Raw genomic sequence first — 15,341 nt, forward strand, 5'->3', positions numbered from 1 at the left:
TTCCGGCCCGCGCGAGCAGGTAAGTGTGATCGTGTGTCCGCTGCGAGTGTGTTGTTTAGGTTAGCAGCTAACTCGGTCTCTCCTCTCTCTCTCCCTGTGTGTGTGCGTGCGTGTGTGCGTGCGCGCGCTCGGGCTCGGATTCACCCGCAGCCATAATGAGCCCAGAGTCTCATCCCGAACCGAAGCAAAGCGGCTAACTTTTGCTTTAGCAGCGGGCCAGCAGCTCGTTTATCTGCACCGTTAGATCGGTCATCTTCAAGAGTGTCTGATCAGATCCAAACATTATTTACTGTAACTCGGAATTCAGAATACAGCAGTGGATGAATGTGACAAGCATGATGGGAAATATCTTATGAAGGGTCATGTTATTGACAGGTGAGCAACACCTGGAGTCTCTCTCTCTCTCTCTCTCTCACACACACACACACACACACACACACACACCGATGTACCTGATATGACACTCATGAAGGCATCGAGTCGTTCTGTGCGTCTGTCATGTAGGATGTTGTGTGTTTGTGAGCTGATGGTCATGTTGGTGTTGTGTTATCAGCACACACTGCAGTCCGTGACCTCTGACCTCTTTAAGGCCACAGCGGGGCAGAACAGCTGGACTCTGTGTGTGCTATCACACTGTAACATCCTGGTGTGTTAGTCATTCTGTTGCAGTGTAGCTGGTGTGAGTGTGTGAGAGAGAGAGAGTTTGTGTGTGTGAGAGAGAGAGAGAGTGCGCGTGAGCGTGTGTGCATGAGAGAGCGTGCTTGTATGCGTGTGTGCGTGAGAGTGCATGCTTGTGAGAGAGTGCGTGTGAGAGAGAGTGTGTGTGTGTGAGAGAGAGAGTGTGTGTGTGTGTGTGTGTGTGTGTGAGAGAGAGAGAGAGAGAGAGTGCGTGTGTGTGAGAAAGAGAGAGAGTGTGTGTGTGAGAGTGCGTGTGAGAGAGAGTATTTGTGAGAGAGAGTGTGTGTGTGTGTGTGAGAGAGAGAGTGTGCATGTGTGAGAGAGTGCCTGTGAGAGTGTGTGTGAGAGAGAGAGAGAGAGTGTGTGAAAGAGTGCCTGAGAGTGAGTGCGTGTGAGAGTGCGTGTGCATGAGAGAGAGAGTGTGTGTGTGTGAGAGAGTATTTGTAAGAGAGAGTGTGTGTGTGAGAGAGAGTGCGTGTGCATGAGAGTATTTGTGAGAGAGAGTGTGTGTGTGAGAGAGAGTGCGTGTGCATGTGTGAGAGTGCGTGAGAGAGAGTGTGAGAGAGAGAGAGAGTGCATGTGTGAGAGAGTGCCTGAGAGTGAGTGCGTGTGAGTGAGAGAGTATTTGTGAGAGAGAGAGTGCATGTGAGAGAGTGCGTGTGTGAGAGAGTGCCTGTGAGAGTGTGTGTGAGAGAGAGAGGGTGTGTGTGTGTGTGAAAGAGTGCCTGAGAGTGTGAGTGTGAGAGAGTGCATGTGTGCATGTGAGAGAGAGAGTGCGTGTGTGAGAGAGTGCCTGTGCATGCGTGCGAGAGCGTGTGTGAAAGTGCGTGCATGAGAGAGTGCGTGCGTATGAGTGTGTGAGAGTGTGCATGTGAGAGAGTGCGTGCGTATGAGTGTGTGAGAGAGAGGGTGTGTGTGAAAGAGTGCCTGAGAGAGTGTGTGCGTGTGAGAGAGTGAGTGTGAGAGAGTGCATGTGTGCATGTGAGAGAGAGAGTGCCTGTGAGAGTGCGTGTGTGTGAGAGATTGTACGTGCGTGAGAGTGCCTGTGCATGCGAGAGTGTGCGTGAGAGCGTGTGTGCATGAGAGAGCGTGCTTGTGTGCTTGAGAGTGCATGCTTGTGAGTGTGTGTGTGAGAGAGTGCATGCGTGTGAGAGAGATAGTGTGCATGCGTGCTAGAGCGTGTGTGTGAAAGTGCGTGCATGAGAGAGTGCGTGCGTATGAGTGTGTGAGAGAGTGCATATAAGTGTGTGAGAGAGTGCGTGCGTATGAGTGTGAGAGAGTGCATATGAGTGTGCGAGAGTGTGTTCGTATGAGAGAGTGTGTGTGTGTGAAAGAGTGCATGCGTGTATGAGAGCGTGTTAGTGAGAAAGAATGCGTGCGAGAGAGAGTGTGTGCGTGTGAAAGAGAGTGTGTGTGTGTGAGAGTGTGTTAGTGTTGGGAGATATGGTGATTTTTCAAATCGTCATAAGGTCAGCCTGTGAGATCGACGATACATATAACATTTAACCCTTTACAGCCACGAGAGGGTGCTCTATGTTTTCAGGGAGAGGCTACAGGAGCACTGAGCAGCATAGCGCCCTCTATAGTGCATGAAAATAACAACAAGGCTGCAGAGTGAACTTATCATCCATAGTGGTTCTCCCTTAGTCCTTCTACGTCATCACCAAATAGTGAGTGTTATAAGTTAAGTGATCAGTCTTTAAGACAAGGAATATATTAAAACCAATATGGATGATAAGATCACTCTGCCGCCTTATTATTATTTTGTCTTTATTTGTAACAGCAAGAAAGGGTTAATCTCTCATGTTTGAGAAGAGCGCGTTGCAGTGTACCAGCTATTAAATGTGTGGGACACCAACTCCTCGTTTTCGTTTCATGGATTTAATGAGTTATCCGAGTCAAAGCGTTACAACTTTTTCACTGACTACGGGCTCTAATCCTCTTTTGCATGCGAGCGTGTGTGTGTGTGTGTGTGTGTGTGTGTGTGTGTGTGTGAAATGCAGTGCTGATTTGAAATAGCTGGGCAGTTTGATACCAGTTTGATAGGTCGCCTAATAAAAATAATAATAGTTATTATTATTATTATAATGTAATACATTAATAGGAGACAGCCTAATTAGGGATGCACCGATCATGATTTTTCATGGCCGATTCCGATACCGATTTCCGATTTTTTTATTTTTTATCTTTAAGCAACAAACAAGAAAGAAGGAAAGTGTGCATAAACAAGATGTTTATTTGGTGTTTAATAGGCAAAACTGGCTTTTTGCTATTGAAAACAATAACTGCAAACATCTGAAATTAACAGCTACATTACAGACATCAGCATTTAGCTTTTGTTTTTTAATTGGGTTGAAACTACAGAGAACTGGCCTTAAATGTAAAGATTAACTGTAATCATGTGAAATTAAAGGCAATAACTACATAGTTCTACAATCCAAACAACACAATCAACACACATTCAATAAGATGTTTCTTGATCAGCATTCAGTATTTTACTTTTTAAATTTGGTTTTAAAGGGGGGTTGAAACGCTCGTTTTCACTGACCCATATAAGGAAATTCTGCTCCATCTAACGTCACACAGAGCCATACTCGAGAAAAATTTTCCGAAACTTGTGACAAACCGGAAGGAGTATTTTTGGAACAGAAATACTCCTTCAAACGTACAACTTAATTTTTGAAACTTTGTCCATGTTTAGCATGGGAATCCAACTAGGGATGTCAAATTTCGATTATTTCCATGATCGATCGTCGTTTAAATTAACGATCAATTAATCGATTAATCGTTAACCATAATACTGCAAAATGCGTCTATTGCAGGCACACAGTCAGCGGTATGACAGGATGTGCAAAAGCCACACACACACACAAAACGCTTTCTCACTTGAATTAAAGAGGTTTTAGTCTGAATAAAATGCTAGTAGCAGGATTATAAAATGAATAGATGCGATTATGATCATTTGATAAAATGAAGAGAGCGCGCCATACTTTTGAGGTCATTTTACTTTGTTGACAGTTTCCAATCCCGCACGGAGAACGCTGAACGCGCCTCTTTAAATGGTTTTGTGGTGCTCGTTGTTGTATTTTAAAGCACAATTGCAATGTTTTCAACTGACATTATTGTATAAAATTATCCGAAATGTGGAGCGCGTGTGACTGCGCTGCACATTAAGTGAACTACATCGGCGCTGCTGCACCAAAACACAGTTGCTCACATTAATTTGATCCTGCTGGATTCTGTCCTAGAAAATGTCAGATTTTTAAAAATCCGGCATACAGCGCATTAGATCGTGACAGTGCATGCGTGCAGACGAGGATGAGCGAGCGCGGCTTTGGCTAGATTTATTTGGAGGTTATTGCTCATGTCTCAAACGGCACAAATCGAAATGTTTCCATATTCGCAATGTATTTGAATGTTAAACTATTATTTATAATGTAAACTAGGCTTGTACTTAACACGCATTCGCATATAGACGGAAAAGATGATCCTCTTCATATGAGCAAAAACGTCCTTGGCATAACAGCAGAGTGGACCGGTATACTACGGTCTATTTAAACTGAATGCTCCAGGAATGTGTCGGTCACAGCGCCTATTAATCGCTGTTTTGAATCCAGCAATTATTTATTTAGAAATGATAAGATCTGATTATGACAAGTGTGGTATAAAAGCTTTGTTTATTAGAGGAATAATAGGTTAACTGGAAAATGTTAGATCGTGACCATGCTTTTGGACCCCATAGTCTTCATTTACGCGGCTTTGTTCTGGTTTGCCGGTTGGTCACGAATTTCCACAAATTCAGTATATTTAGGCATTGTTTCTTTTCCTAAATCTTCATAGTCTAACCCTCTAATTTCCCAGGTTTATTTTATTATCTTTTGCTTTTAATAACTGTTTTCGCATCTCTTACTGTGGTAAACATGGGAAGGGAAATTAAAGATTTCATGAATTAAGAATTCGTTCGATTTATTAATTTGTTCCCTTATTTCACTTAAATCATGGGTTATTTAGGGAACAAAATTAATGAAACATGGACAATTGCCACATTAATAATTCGTAGGAATGAATTAACAAGTTGTAGGAATGAATAGACTACCTGTCCTGTCACTGTGTCCCGCAGCCCTGCAAAGCGCACGATATAAAACAGTTATCTGATGAAATGATTAGTAACTACATTTCTATTGCATTTAATGTTGAAGAACTTTTATGTTGTTTCTATTTTAATGTACTTTAAAGTTTAAATCACATTAAAAGCTTAATTTGTACATTGTGAATGAATGATGATGCTTTTATATATCGTCACCGTCACTCACAGCCGCTCGCACGTGTTGAGTGCGCATGAGCCGCACGCAGCCCAACATTGAATCGGTTAACCGACCATCGATAGCCTTAATCGATTGCATCTCTTATCGACAATTAATCGATCATCGATTAATCGTTGACATCCCTAAATCCAACTCTTTAACAGTGTAAAAAACTCAGTATGCATGAAATAGCATTTCACCCCCCCTTTAAATAAAAAAAGATCTTTACCAGTGTCTTTATTGACAGACTAAATAAAAGTATGCTATATAAATAGATTATTCCAAAATGTTAAAATCAAATAATGTTTGTGCGAATAAAACAAAAATGAATGAAACACTTTTTCTCAGTGTGCCACAGCAGGTGATTTTTAAATCAAATTAAGTCGATGTAATTTTAAGGTAAAATAAAAATAATCAACTGTCGTTTACTTCTGGCTTTCCAAAGTGTATGCAAGTTCCACTTTACAAAAAAAAAAAAAAAAAAAAAAAAAATTTGTCTCAGTTTAGTTCGTTTCGTTTCGCATCTAACACGTGAGAAGTTGATCTGAACATCTCTTCACGGTCTACTCGTGTTCAGGGCTCGGACCGGTAACAGTAAGCTCGCGCAGAAAAGGGACTCTTATTTGTTCGCCAGTACACCAACGGCTGATCGCTTCCTGCTGCTATCTGTGCCTCAGAGTCAAGGGGCAAGGAACTCGACCGGAAGTTGAAGTCGGGTGGGGGCTGCCATCTTTTAGCAGAACTTCACTTGCGTTAGCATTCCCATTGACTCCCATTCATTTTGGTGTCACTTTGACAGCGAATAACTTTATGTCTGAGGCGTTTAAAGAATCTGTTTGTCCATTATTTATTTCTAAAGATACACGACAATGTATAAAGGGCTCCATTACCTTCTATGTTACATTATGGCCCCGTATAAACAGTTTTTGTAAAAAATAGGCTAACGATTGCGTCATAACCACTCGGCTCTCTGTCGCATTACCGTACAGACAGGAGGAGAAGCTCGCAGGTAATTAACTTAATATGGCGTAGTGGCGTTACATTTTAAAATACTATACAAAATAATTAATCAGAATACTTACTCCTGCTCACTCACGACAAAGAACTCCCCGCTCAAGCTCGCCGTCTCTGCAAGATTAACGATGGCAGTTTGCACGCACAGCCACTTAGAAGATTTACAGCTGTCAGACAGGTTGCTGACGTCGTCAAGCTTCGTTTGAGTCTGCGCGTCAGAAACGGAAGTGCTAAAAAACGCTAAAACTGGGCTTCATTCATCTCAATTGAGTTCCAATGGGGTCGCTGTGTCCATTTCTTTTACTGTCTATGCTCAGAGTCAGACATGTAGCTCTGCATTTCCAGTTCTGATCGGCTGACCGTGTCCTGTGCACAGATTTCGAAATACTTCCACACAAATGACATAGTGAACGATTACAATGTAGTCTGTGCACGCGCCCGCACTTCCGGAAAAATCAGCCTAAAGAAGACCAAAAACCGGCCGCTTGCCGATCGCGTATTTTAAACAAAAACCGTCGGTGCATCCCTAAGCCTAATATTGTCTTGACTATCGACAGAGACATCTGCTTATGTTGATATTAGGGCTGTGCAAAAAATCGAAGATGATTTCCATAAAGGCCACTCCTTTGATTAGTAGTGTATGGTGCGTTCAGGTCAGGATTGCCAGGTTTTCAAAACAAAACCTGTCCAATTGCTTCTCAGAAGTAGCCCAGTTGCGTTCCGCTCCATGCGATAATGTTTTTTGGCGGGGTTCCCTTGGTAAAATTCAAATTTTAGGGTGCTAAACATCACGTAATGGTATTGGGGTTGCTTCAACCCACGGACATGAAAAACAGCCGCAGACTTGGCAACACTGGTTCAGGTAGAGTGGCATTTCCTACACAGAGCCGTAGTTAAGTGACAAGCTACACGAAATAGATTTTAAAATCGCAGGCAATTCTTTGCAGATTTTGTGTAGCTATAAGCAGCGCATGCGCAGCTCAGTGAACTCAACCTCGAGCCTTCGAGATTTTATCTGAACGAAATTACTGATCTGAAACCCATGTCGTTCGTGAACGAGTTGAATGATTTAGTACATTCCGTTCGTAAATGAAGTGACTGAACTGGCACACATGTAGTTCATGAATGAGTTGAATGGATGGATACATGTCGTTCGTGAATGAAATTAACTGGTACATAACTTATCTCGTTCGTGAACGAAATGAATGAGAGTAAACTGGGTTAGTCTGCCATTTAGCATGTCAATCTTGCAAAATGCAAAGCACAGATATAGGTACTGTACACTTGTTTTCATATTTAGCATACAGAACTCCACGTTTAATCCCCGATTTATGAATTTGAATGTATAATACACAGACTGTCTGACCAAACAATAAAAATGCTAATAAGACCAGAAAATCTCATGCTTTTTCATCTGAACAACTTAATTAGACTTTATATTTGTAAAGTAAAGTAAATATGTTCGTTGACTTAAAACATAACACATAATACACTCTTTTTTTGCCACCTGCTGGCATATTTTGAACGAACTGAAAATTAACGAATCTCTTGAAAGAATCATAATTTCCACCACTAGTTTGCTTGCTTCAGTGAAAGTATAACGTGCCTAGCATTTTCGGCTCGTACATTACACGTCATGCGCTGATGTCACGTTACGGGATCTTTTCGGGTTGTGTGTGAAAACACGCATATATATATATATATATATATATATATATATATATATATATATATATATATATATAGTGTGTGTATGTATGTATGTATATATGTATGTAACAATAAAAACTTCATAATCATCGGGAAGAATGAGGCAGGAACCGGCGGACAATCAAACTGAATCTTTAATTACAAAATAAAGACAAAAAAAGCCCCCTCACGAACGACTGAACGGTCACTCATTTCTCAATCACTCCACGGCTCTCGCCCCCCCTCTCTCCACAGTATACACACATTCACTGTTTAATACTGTATATGTTTTTGAAATGACACAGCTTTTTAAATACCTGAAAGTACACTCTTAACATCAGTCAAGCGTTCAAATATGATATCTGGATAATCAAGTCAAAAACCGAACAATAATACTGAAGATGGTAGTAATAATAATAATAATAATAATAATAATCTGAATTCCACTAATAAGAACAGTAAAAAATGCACTAAGGATGTACGAGCTTCTGGATTCATGAATATTGATCAGGTTGTGTCTGTTTGCTGGAACCAATGAGATTGCCGTTTGCTCGTTAGTTCCGCCCACTTTGTGAATGAGAGAAAGCGACCTGAGCCGTGCTCCTTCACACTAGAGTTTTAGGTACGCCAAAGACACAAATACAGGTGAACTAAGACATATCACAGATCGCTTAGCAGAGAGAGAAACTCAAGCGCTCCGTCAGAGAGTGCTCAGCCAGTGAAAATATATCTGTGCGTAACTTATTCTTAGCCTCCAACTCACACACTGGTGAGCCAAATCTGAAAATGTATCAGCCGGTGGCTAATATTAGACATCATTTAGTCGCCAGAGTGAAGATTTAGACACACATGTGAGTGATTTACTTGCAATGTAGAGGGTTGCGGCTTCTTTCTTTGCGTGAACATGCCACAGTCATATCACCCTGCAGCCCAAGACCGGTCGCCCGCTGAAGCTGAGCAGGGTTGGATGGAGACTCCTGGGAACACTAGGTCACTGCTGGAAGAGGTGTTAGCGAGGCCAGCAGGGGGCGCTCACCCTGTGCTCTGTGAGGGTGTAGAGCAATACACAATAAAGCGTTATATAAATACATCAATCATTCATCATCTAGGCAGAATTATGCCAATCTTCCCACATCGTGACGTGGAGCGTGTAAGAATGAGCCGTTTCAGGTAGGAGTGATTATCTCTTAAATTTGATAAAGAATATCTACACACAGTTTCAATGGAGGGACTGAGAGCTCTCGGACTAAATCTAAAATATCTTAAACTGTGTTCAGAAGATAAACGGAGGTCTCACGGGTTTGGATCGACATGAGGGTGAATTATTAATGACATAATTTTGATTTTTGGGTGAACCAGCCCTTCAACATCATCATATGACCCTTTCAATATGACACAGAAAGCAACAGGAATATTAAACTGCTGTGAACCAATATAGTATTACACATCCATTTTCTTTCTCACTTGTTTACCTTCACCTGAGCCATATACAACAGTATACAAGGATCCTTGCAGAGACATGCATTTTGCCAAACTTTTATGTATATGTGTCATTTCAGGCACAAATAGATGCAGAAATGAACAGAATTCGGTGTTCATGTCCACACAGAACATCAGAACTGGTTGTAATCAGTGTCTGCACTGGATGATGCTCGACAGATCTCCGACAGTAAACTGAGGATGTTTATGATCGACAAAATACAATTGTTACACTTCATTTTTATGCACCAACTTTCAAAAACAACCTGTTCAACACGAATAATGTTTCTTCTCATTGTTTTCAGTATGTTTGAGCCACAAAAGAAACATTTAAGAAATAAATTTAAACAGTTATATATACCACATATTAGGAGATTCGTCTCTGACAGAATACAAGCTGTTAGTCCATATATTCAGATATTTATACAACATAAATATAATATTACAACTCATATACGTACAATAAGACCAAATGCACACGTGAACTCGAACTAATCAGAAACTAACTTATGTTCTCGCTGAAACACTGAAACCAAACCGAATTAATTAATATTGTTTTATTATAATCCTGTTCTCACAACTATCTCAATCATAGTTATTAGTGTTGTAAGCTGTTGTTTGAGTTGTTAAAGATGATCACCAGCGGACCGAAGCGCTCCATTAACCCTCTATAGGCTAGAGCTTCACCAAACGCATTCTATATGAGAAAAATCTGATTTATATGCATCAAACAAACACAATATTACAACATACAATTGCACAAAAGACTGTAAGTGCACAAGTGAACGTAACTGTGCTAGTCGTGTGGATCTGTTGTGTATGCGCTCTTCTCTTAATGCACTAAAACACATTTTTACATTATTTTACAGTAGCTAATAATCTCATTATAATGACAGACTTGCCTTGCACATGGTGAACAGAGTGCATCTGAAGTGTCTCTGCAGGAAATAATGCATTATTTATTGGCTCTAGGATATCGGCCAAATTCTAAAACATTCCAAATATCGTATCGACACCGATAACAGAAAAATGTACATTTATCGTCTGATATCGATATGGTGTCAGATAATGCATCCCTAGACACGGCTTCTCTGTGTGAGCAAAGAAAACGATCAGCATAGTCACCTTTATTTATCTAGCGCTTTAACAATACAGATTGTGTCAAAGCAACTGAACCGCGTCGCATAGGAATGAGTGTGTCAGTAATATATGCTAGTATACTAAACATCCTGTCATGTGACTCTGGTGGACGTGCACATCACGATAGCGAGGCTATATTGTACAGCCCTAATTAGTTAAGCGTCAGAGCGACTGAACGGATCAGGGAAGCTCTGATCTCGACTCCTGTATTTGAAGTGTTTGGATTATAAGGATCTCCTTCTCTCTTTAGGAATCATGAATCTGCGAGAGCTGCATCTGAACGGAGCACGATGAGCCGTGCGTCTGAAGATCGGGAGGTGTGCTGTCTGCTGTAAAGATCCTCTCTCTCCATGCCTTCAGTCGTCTGAGGTGCTCCAGATCGGAAGTGTTTTCGGGCTTCTTTCTCATGGCTTTGATTGGTCAGACACTAGCGGCGGAGTTCCTGTCTGCATCGAGTGGTAAAGTAATGCGGCTCTTTCTGTGGGCTGCGCTGTGAGCGTCTCGCTGCCGTCCCGTTGTGCTCCTCTCCTCTTCTGAGCGTCAGAATGAGACTTTGTGTCGGGACAGAGAACAGTGTGTGATCTCTCACCAGGAGTTTTACACCGGCCCATAAAGATGAATGGAGGACAAGAGAGGGCGGGTGTAGAGGGCAGAGGTCAGCTGACCCAGGTGCCCATCGGCTGGCAGCGGAGGGTGGAGGCATCGGGGGTGCTGTATATCAGGTATGGACCTCCTCTGTCTGAGATCAACACCTGCCCAGATTAACCCTCCATAAACACTTCCTAACAGCCATGAATCACTATTTAGGATTATTCTAAATAAAATAAGTCTTTGTCAGTGCGACAGTGGCATTGTTCAGCGTCATTCATGAGATTCAGCCAAACTGTGTTTACGATGGGTTAGAATCGCTCGCATCAGAGAGGATCCACGGTTCCTGACCAGTGACTGACCCAAAACCAGCTGCCCTCCTCATTCATGTGGTTCTCCAGACACTGACCATTATTTGTGAAAGAGTCTAACATTATGTTTGTAGATTGCTGTCTTTACTGTGATTGTGATTGTGTGTGTTTGTAGTCCGAGTGGATCCGTGCTGTCCTGCCTGGAGCAGGTGAAGTCGTATCTGCTGACCGATGGAACCTGTAAATGTGGTCTGGAGTGTCCTCTCGTCCTCCACAAGGTCAGTGCTCAGACTTCAGCCTGTCATATACAACACGGACATCTTTCCAGGAGCCAGTGATGATCGTGCTGATGTGGAGGATAAATGCTCTGTTTTATTGTGAGAATAGTTCAAGATGCATTTTGGTCACTTATTTAAATCAGAACTAGCCGTAGCAGAAAATGTATTTAGACACATGATCACAAGTGTATTCACGATAGTTTAATCAATGGTAATAAAATATGAGAAGAGCTCAGAGTTAAACTGTCAGAACAAATTCATCTTGATAAGGTCAGATAACTGATAGAAAGGTTTGTAATGAATATCTGTCAGCCGTTAAATTTAAGAACACAATTAGATAAAACCAATGTAGCTCAAACAATTCCCAAGCAATGCTTCATTTTGTTCAGTTTGTGGTGTAAAAAGATCGCATTAGCAATTAAAGAAAAAACACTTCAGCAAAATAAGTTCAGGTCAAAGTGTCTGAATAATGTTTGCTCCCGAATATTTATCAGTTTTACTGGTAGTCCACAGGATGAAGAATGTCTGGGTATAATATGTCATAGATTGCTTTGTTTAGCTGTCCTCACTTACATGAATGATCTATAGTGTCCTGCTCACACTAGTAACAAATATAAACTATTACATCTGGTCTCAGAATACTTTTTAGTTGGACTGTAAGTGTTTGCAGTTTAGACGAACAAGAAACAAATGTAGACTCTGGACAGGGCTGGGCGGTATATTGAGTTTGTACGATACATCAATATTTTCTTTATAAGCAACTCAATATGAGGTAATACCGTTTATATGGATATACAGTAGTTTAATACGAGCTTATCTGAAAATATAGCAAGGACACAGTCTGAGCTGCTGTGAATAATCCAGTTTATACGAAACGTGTGACAAGCTTCATATTAAGATCTTTAAAAACTGGCAAGACATTCGTTTTTGCAAATTAGTTTATATAGAGACTCGGGTTACTCGCGCTGTGTTTGAGATGTGCTGTCTTCCTGAATGAAGAACTTACATTTCACAGGTATATCCTCCATCTGTAAATGTTAGAAAGCCACGGAAATGATTCAGTCTTTTAATAATTTGAGTATTTGTGCATGAACCTTGGGATTCTCCGCCGGACTTCAGCGAACACGCGTGTGCCAAACAGACAGAGCTCAATTACATAGGAGCGCAATAATTCTGACTAAAATATACATTTTGCTGAAATATTTGTAGTTGGTAAATAAATGTGAAATGTAGAATCTTAAACCTACGAATAAAGCTATTGTTATGGTAGCACTGACTGTAACGTGACTGAAATGAAGTAATCCTATAATAAATAGCTAAAATTTATCAATTTATTTTAATTTTAAGTTTAGTGAATTTAACTAATGCTATTTTAAAAGCATTAACTTGGTTTTTAGATTGTAATTATATATTAATACAGTTTTTGTTTTTTGTTTTTTACAAAAATGAAAATACCGAGATATATACTGTATCTCGCAAATCGGCCAAAAAATACTGACATATACATTTTTGTCGATATCGCCCAGCCCTAACTTTGTATCGAATATTGTTTGTATTATGTAAAGGATAGAGAAAACGTGAGAAATAAAAGGTCAGTCGTAGTAATTAATTAATTGTCAACTGTATGCATTCCCTAAAAATGGTGCTGGAAAAATTGTCACGTTCATCGGTTCTCCATCTGAAGAGCAGAGGAACCCCAAATACACCTCGCAGAAGAAGCTTTCATTGATTCAAAGGGACTAAACACACAACTACGACAATATATGCTTTATCTGAGTTCATATTATTACAGTTGTCATTATAATAAAGTATATCTATAATATAATGCTAATCAACATAGCCTTTATCACTGCTTGGAATACTATGAGATATGTCTTATTCTGTGTGAAGACACCTCATCTGACAGAAGGATTTATTTCAACACTCGACTGACGTTATGAAATGAGTTTGGAGATAAAACGTTAAGTGTGGTATTTTCAGGTGCTTTCAGATGGAGCAGTATTTACTACACAGAGCCGTAGTTCACTGAGAAGCTACGCAAACATCTGTCATCATCGCAGAACGAGGTCTTTGATTTAATAATCATACGTTAATATCATCCGTGTTTTTTATTTTATTTTGTGTTAGTGTTGCTTGTCAGTAAACTACAGCTCTGTGTAGTACATGCCTTTCCATCTGAAAGCTTGTGATGAGGATTTACTGCTGATCACAGAACCAGCTTCACTGATGAGATGTGCATCGCATTCGATTAATGCAGCAGCGCTAGAGACTATTAAAGGAAATGTGTGGTTCACTTCCTGTAACCAGTGTGTTTCAGGTTTACTCAGCCCTAAATCTCACATCAAATCAACAAAGCTTACTTTATGCCGACACTCAAGTCTTGGTGTGAAATGTCTGTTTTCTCAGGTGTTCAGTTTTGACCGTGGTGTGGTGGTGAAGCAGAGGACTGCGGAGGATGTGAAGGCCGATGAGGATGTGACCAAGCTCTGTATCCACAAGAGGAAGCTGATCGCGGTGGCCACGCTGCACAAGAGCATGGATCTGTCTCCTCCGTCTCTGACGCTCACCAGCCCCGGCGGAGGCACAAGTACGACTACAGACAAGCTTCTGTCAAATTAATACTCACATTTATGGAGAAGTGAAGAATCATTGATCTTTAGGGCTGGATATCGTTTAAAAGTTTGATATTGGTACCGTTCTGCGTTCATGTGGCCATTACATTTCTTCATTCAGCTCTGAACAGAAGCTGCCCCAGAAAACATTTCTAATAAACACGATTATGACAGTACGATATTTTTATGTGATTTTCTTATTTATGATTTATGAGATTCTGCCTATTTTCATAAAAATGCAGGGTGTTTACATGAGAGATGCTAAGCAGGTGTAACGATTACAATCACTCAATGGTGGTTTAAATTGAGTTTTGAGTAAAATCGTAGTATAAATCTTATAAATTCAAGTGTACTTCATGAAGGGGACGTCATTTGTAGGGACGTTCCAGAAGTTCGTTAGCGAGGGGAACATGATGGTCACTTCATTTGCAATCATGTGATTTTGGATTAGGAGATCTTGTGATGCTTTTTAAAACAAAGGTAAGGTTGATTTCGAGTTCACATACAGTCATAAATAGAATAGCCTAAATAAATTACTATATTTTAATGTAAGACTGTGGAAATTGCAGTAATTTGCAAGAGACAACTTCTCACTTTGAGCACACGAATGCGTGTGTCGTTTATTTCTCAGCAAAAAACAGAATAAAAGAATAATGGCGCTGACCGGCGTGTTACGTCATCACGCATTCCGATCATTTAAAGGGACCACGATCCCTGAACAGTTATGCAGAACACAGTGTACAGAACTACACTTAACAATGGTGAATTATGTCTGTAACATTCACTACACACGTCCCCCCAGAATTCACCATATCAGAAAAACCCAGCTGTCAACGGGGGGGTGGGCGTATCAACCGGCCACAGCGACTGCGCTGTACCGGAGTCCGAGGAGACCCCACTGCAGCTGGTGTACCGTCATTACCCGGAAGAGGGGCATGGGGTGTGGGAAGCTCGGGTGAGGTGGGAGCTCCGGGTGGGGGCAGAGCAGGAGGCCGTCCGCGTCGTGGGGGCTGGGCCAGGTCAATGGGCCTGGCCACGTCCAAGTGAGCTGGTTTAAGGCGGTCAATAGAGAGTCGCTCCGGTTTACCACCCCTGTCCACCACAAAGTGTTTGTCCCCTGTCTCCAGAACCCGGAATGGGCCCTCGTAGGGTGGGTGTAGTGGTCCTCTGTGGGCATCGTGGCGAATGAAAACATAGTCGGCTGTTTGAAGTCCAGCGGGGATGTGCGACTGAGGGAGGCCGTGACAG

The 15,341-nt window shown here is 41.2% G+C and overlaps 1 protein-coding gene across 2 annotated transcripts in view; it reads left to right on the top strand.

The window, feature by feature from the left end:
• The window catches only part of LOC113090244 (methyl-CpG-binding domain protein 5-like), a 44,505-nt gene that overhangs the window by 268 nt on the left and 28,896 nt on the right, over positions 1–15,341 (top strand). Inside the window, exons 1-6 of one of the 2 annotated variants that reach the window (XM_026256204.1) lie at positions 1–19; positions 151–375; positions 10,555–10,762; positions 10,897–11,026; positions 11,379–11,481; positions 13,888–14,068. The exon at positions 1–19 is cut by the window's left edge and continues 268 nt beyond it. In XM_026256204.1, coding sequence (XP_026111989.1) covers positions 10,711–10,762; positions 10,897–11,026; positions 11,379–11,481; positions 13,888–14,068 — 466 coding nt within the window. In that variant the 5' untranslated portion in view covers positions 1–19; positions 151–375; positions 10,555–10,710. The remainder of the gene's footprint in view (positions 20–150; positions 376–10,554; positions 10,763–10,896; positions 11,027–11,378; positions 11,482–13,887; positions 14,069–15,341) is intronic. The other variant, XM_026256202.1, reaches the window with a different exon arrangement.

The sequence above is a fragment of the Carassius auratus genome, chromosome 6 (genome assembly GCF_003368295.1).
Source record: "Carassius auratus strain Wakin chromosome 6, ASM336829v1, whole genome shotgun sequence".
Taxonomy (NCBI): domain Eukaryota; kingdom Metazoa; phylum Chordata; class Actinopteri; order Cypriniformes; family Cyprinidae; genus Carassius; species Carassius auratus.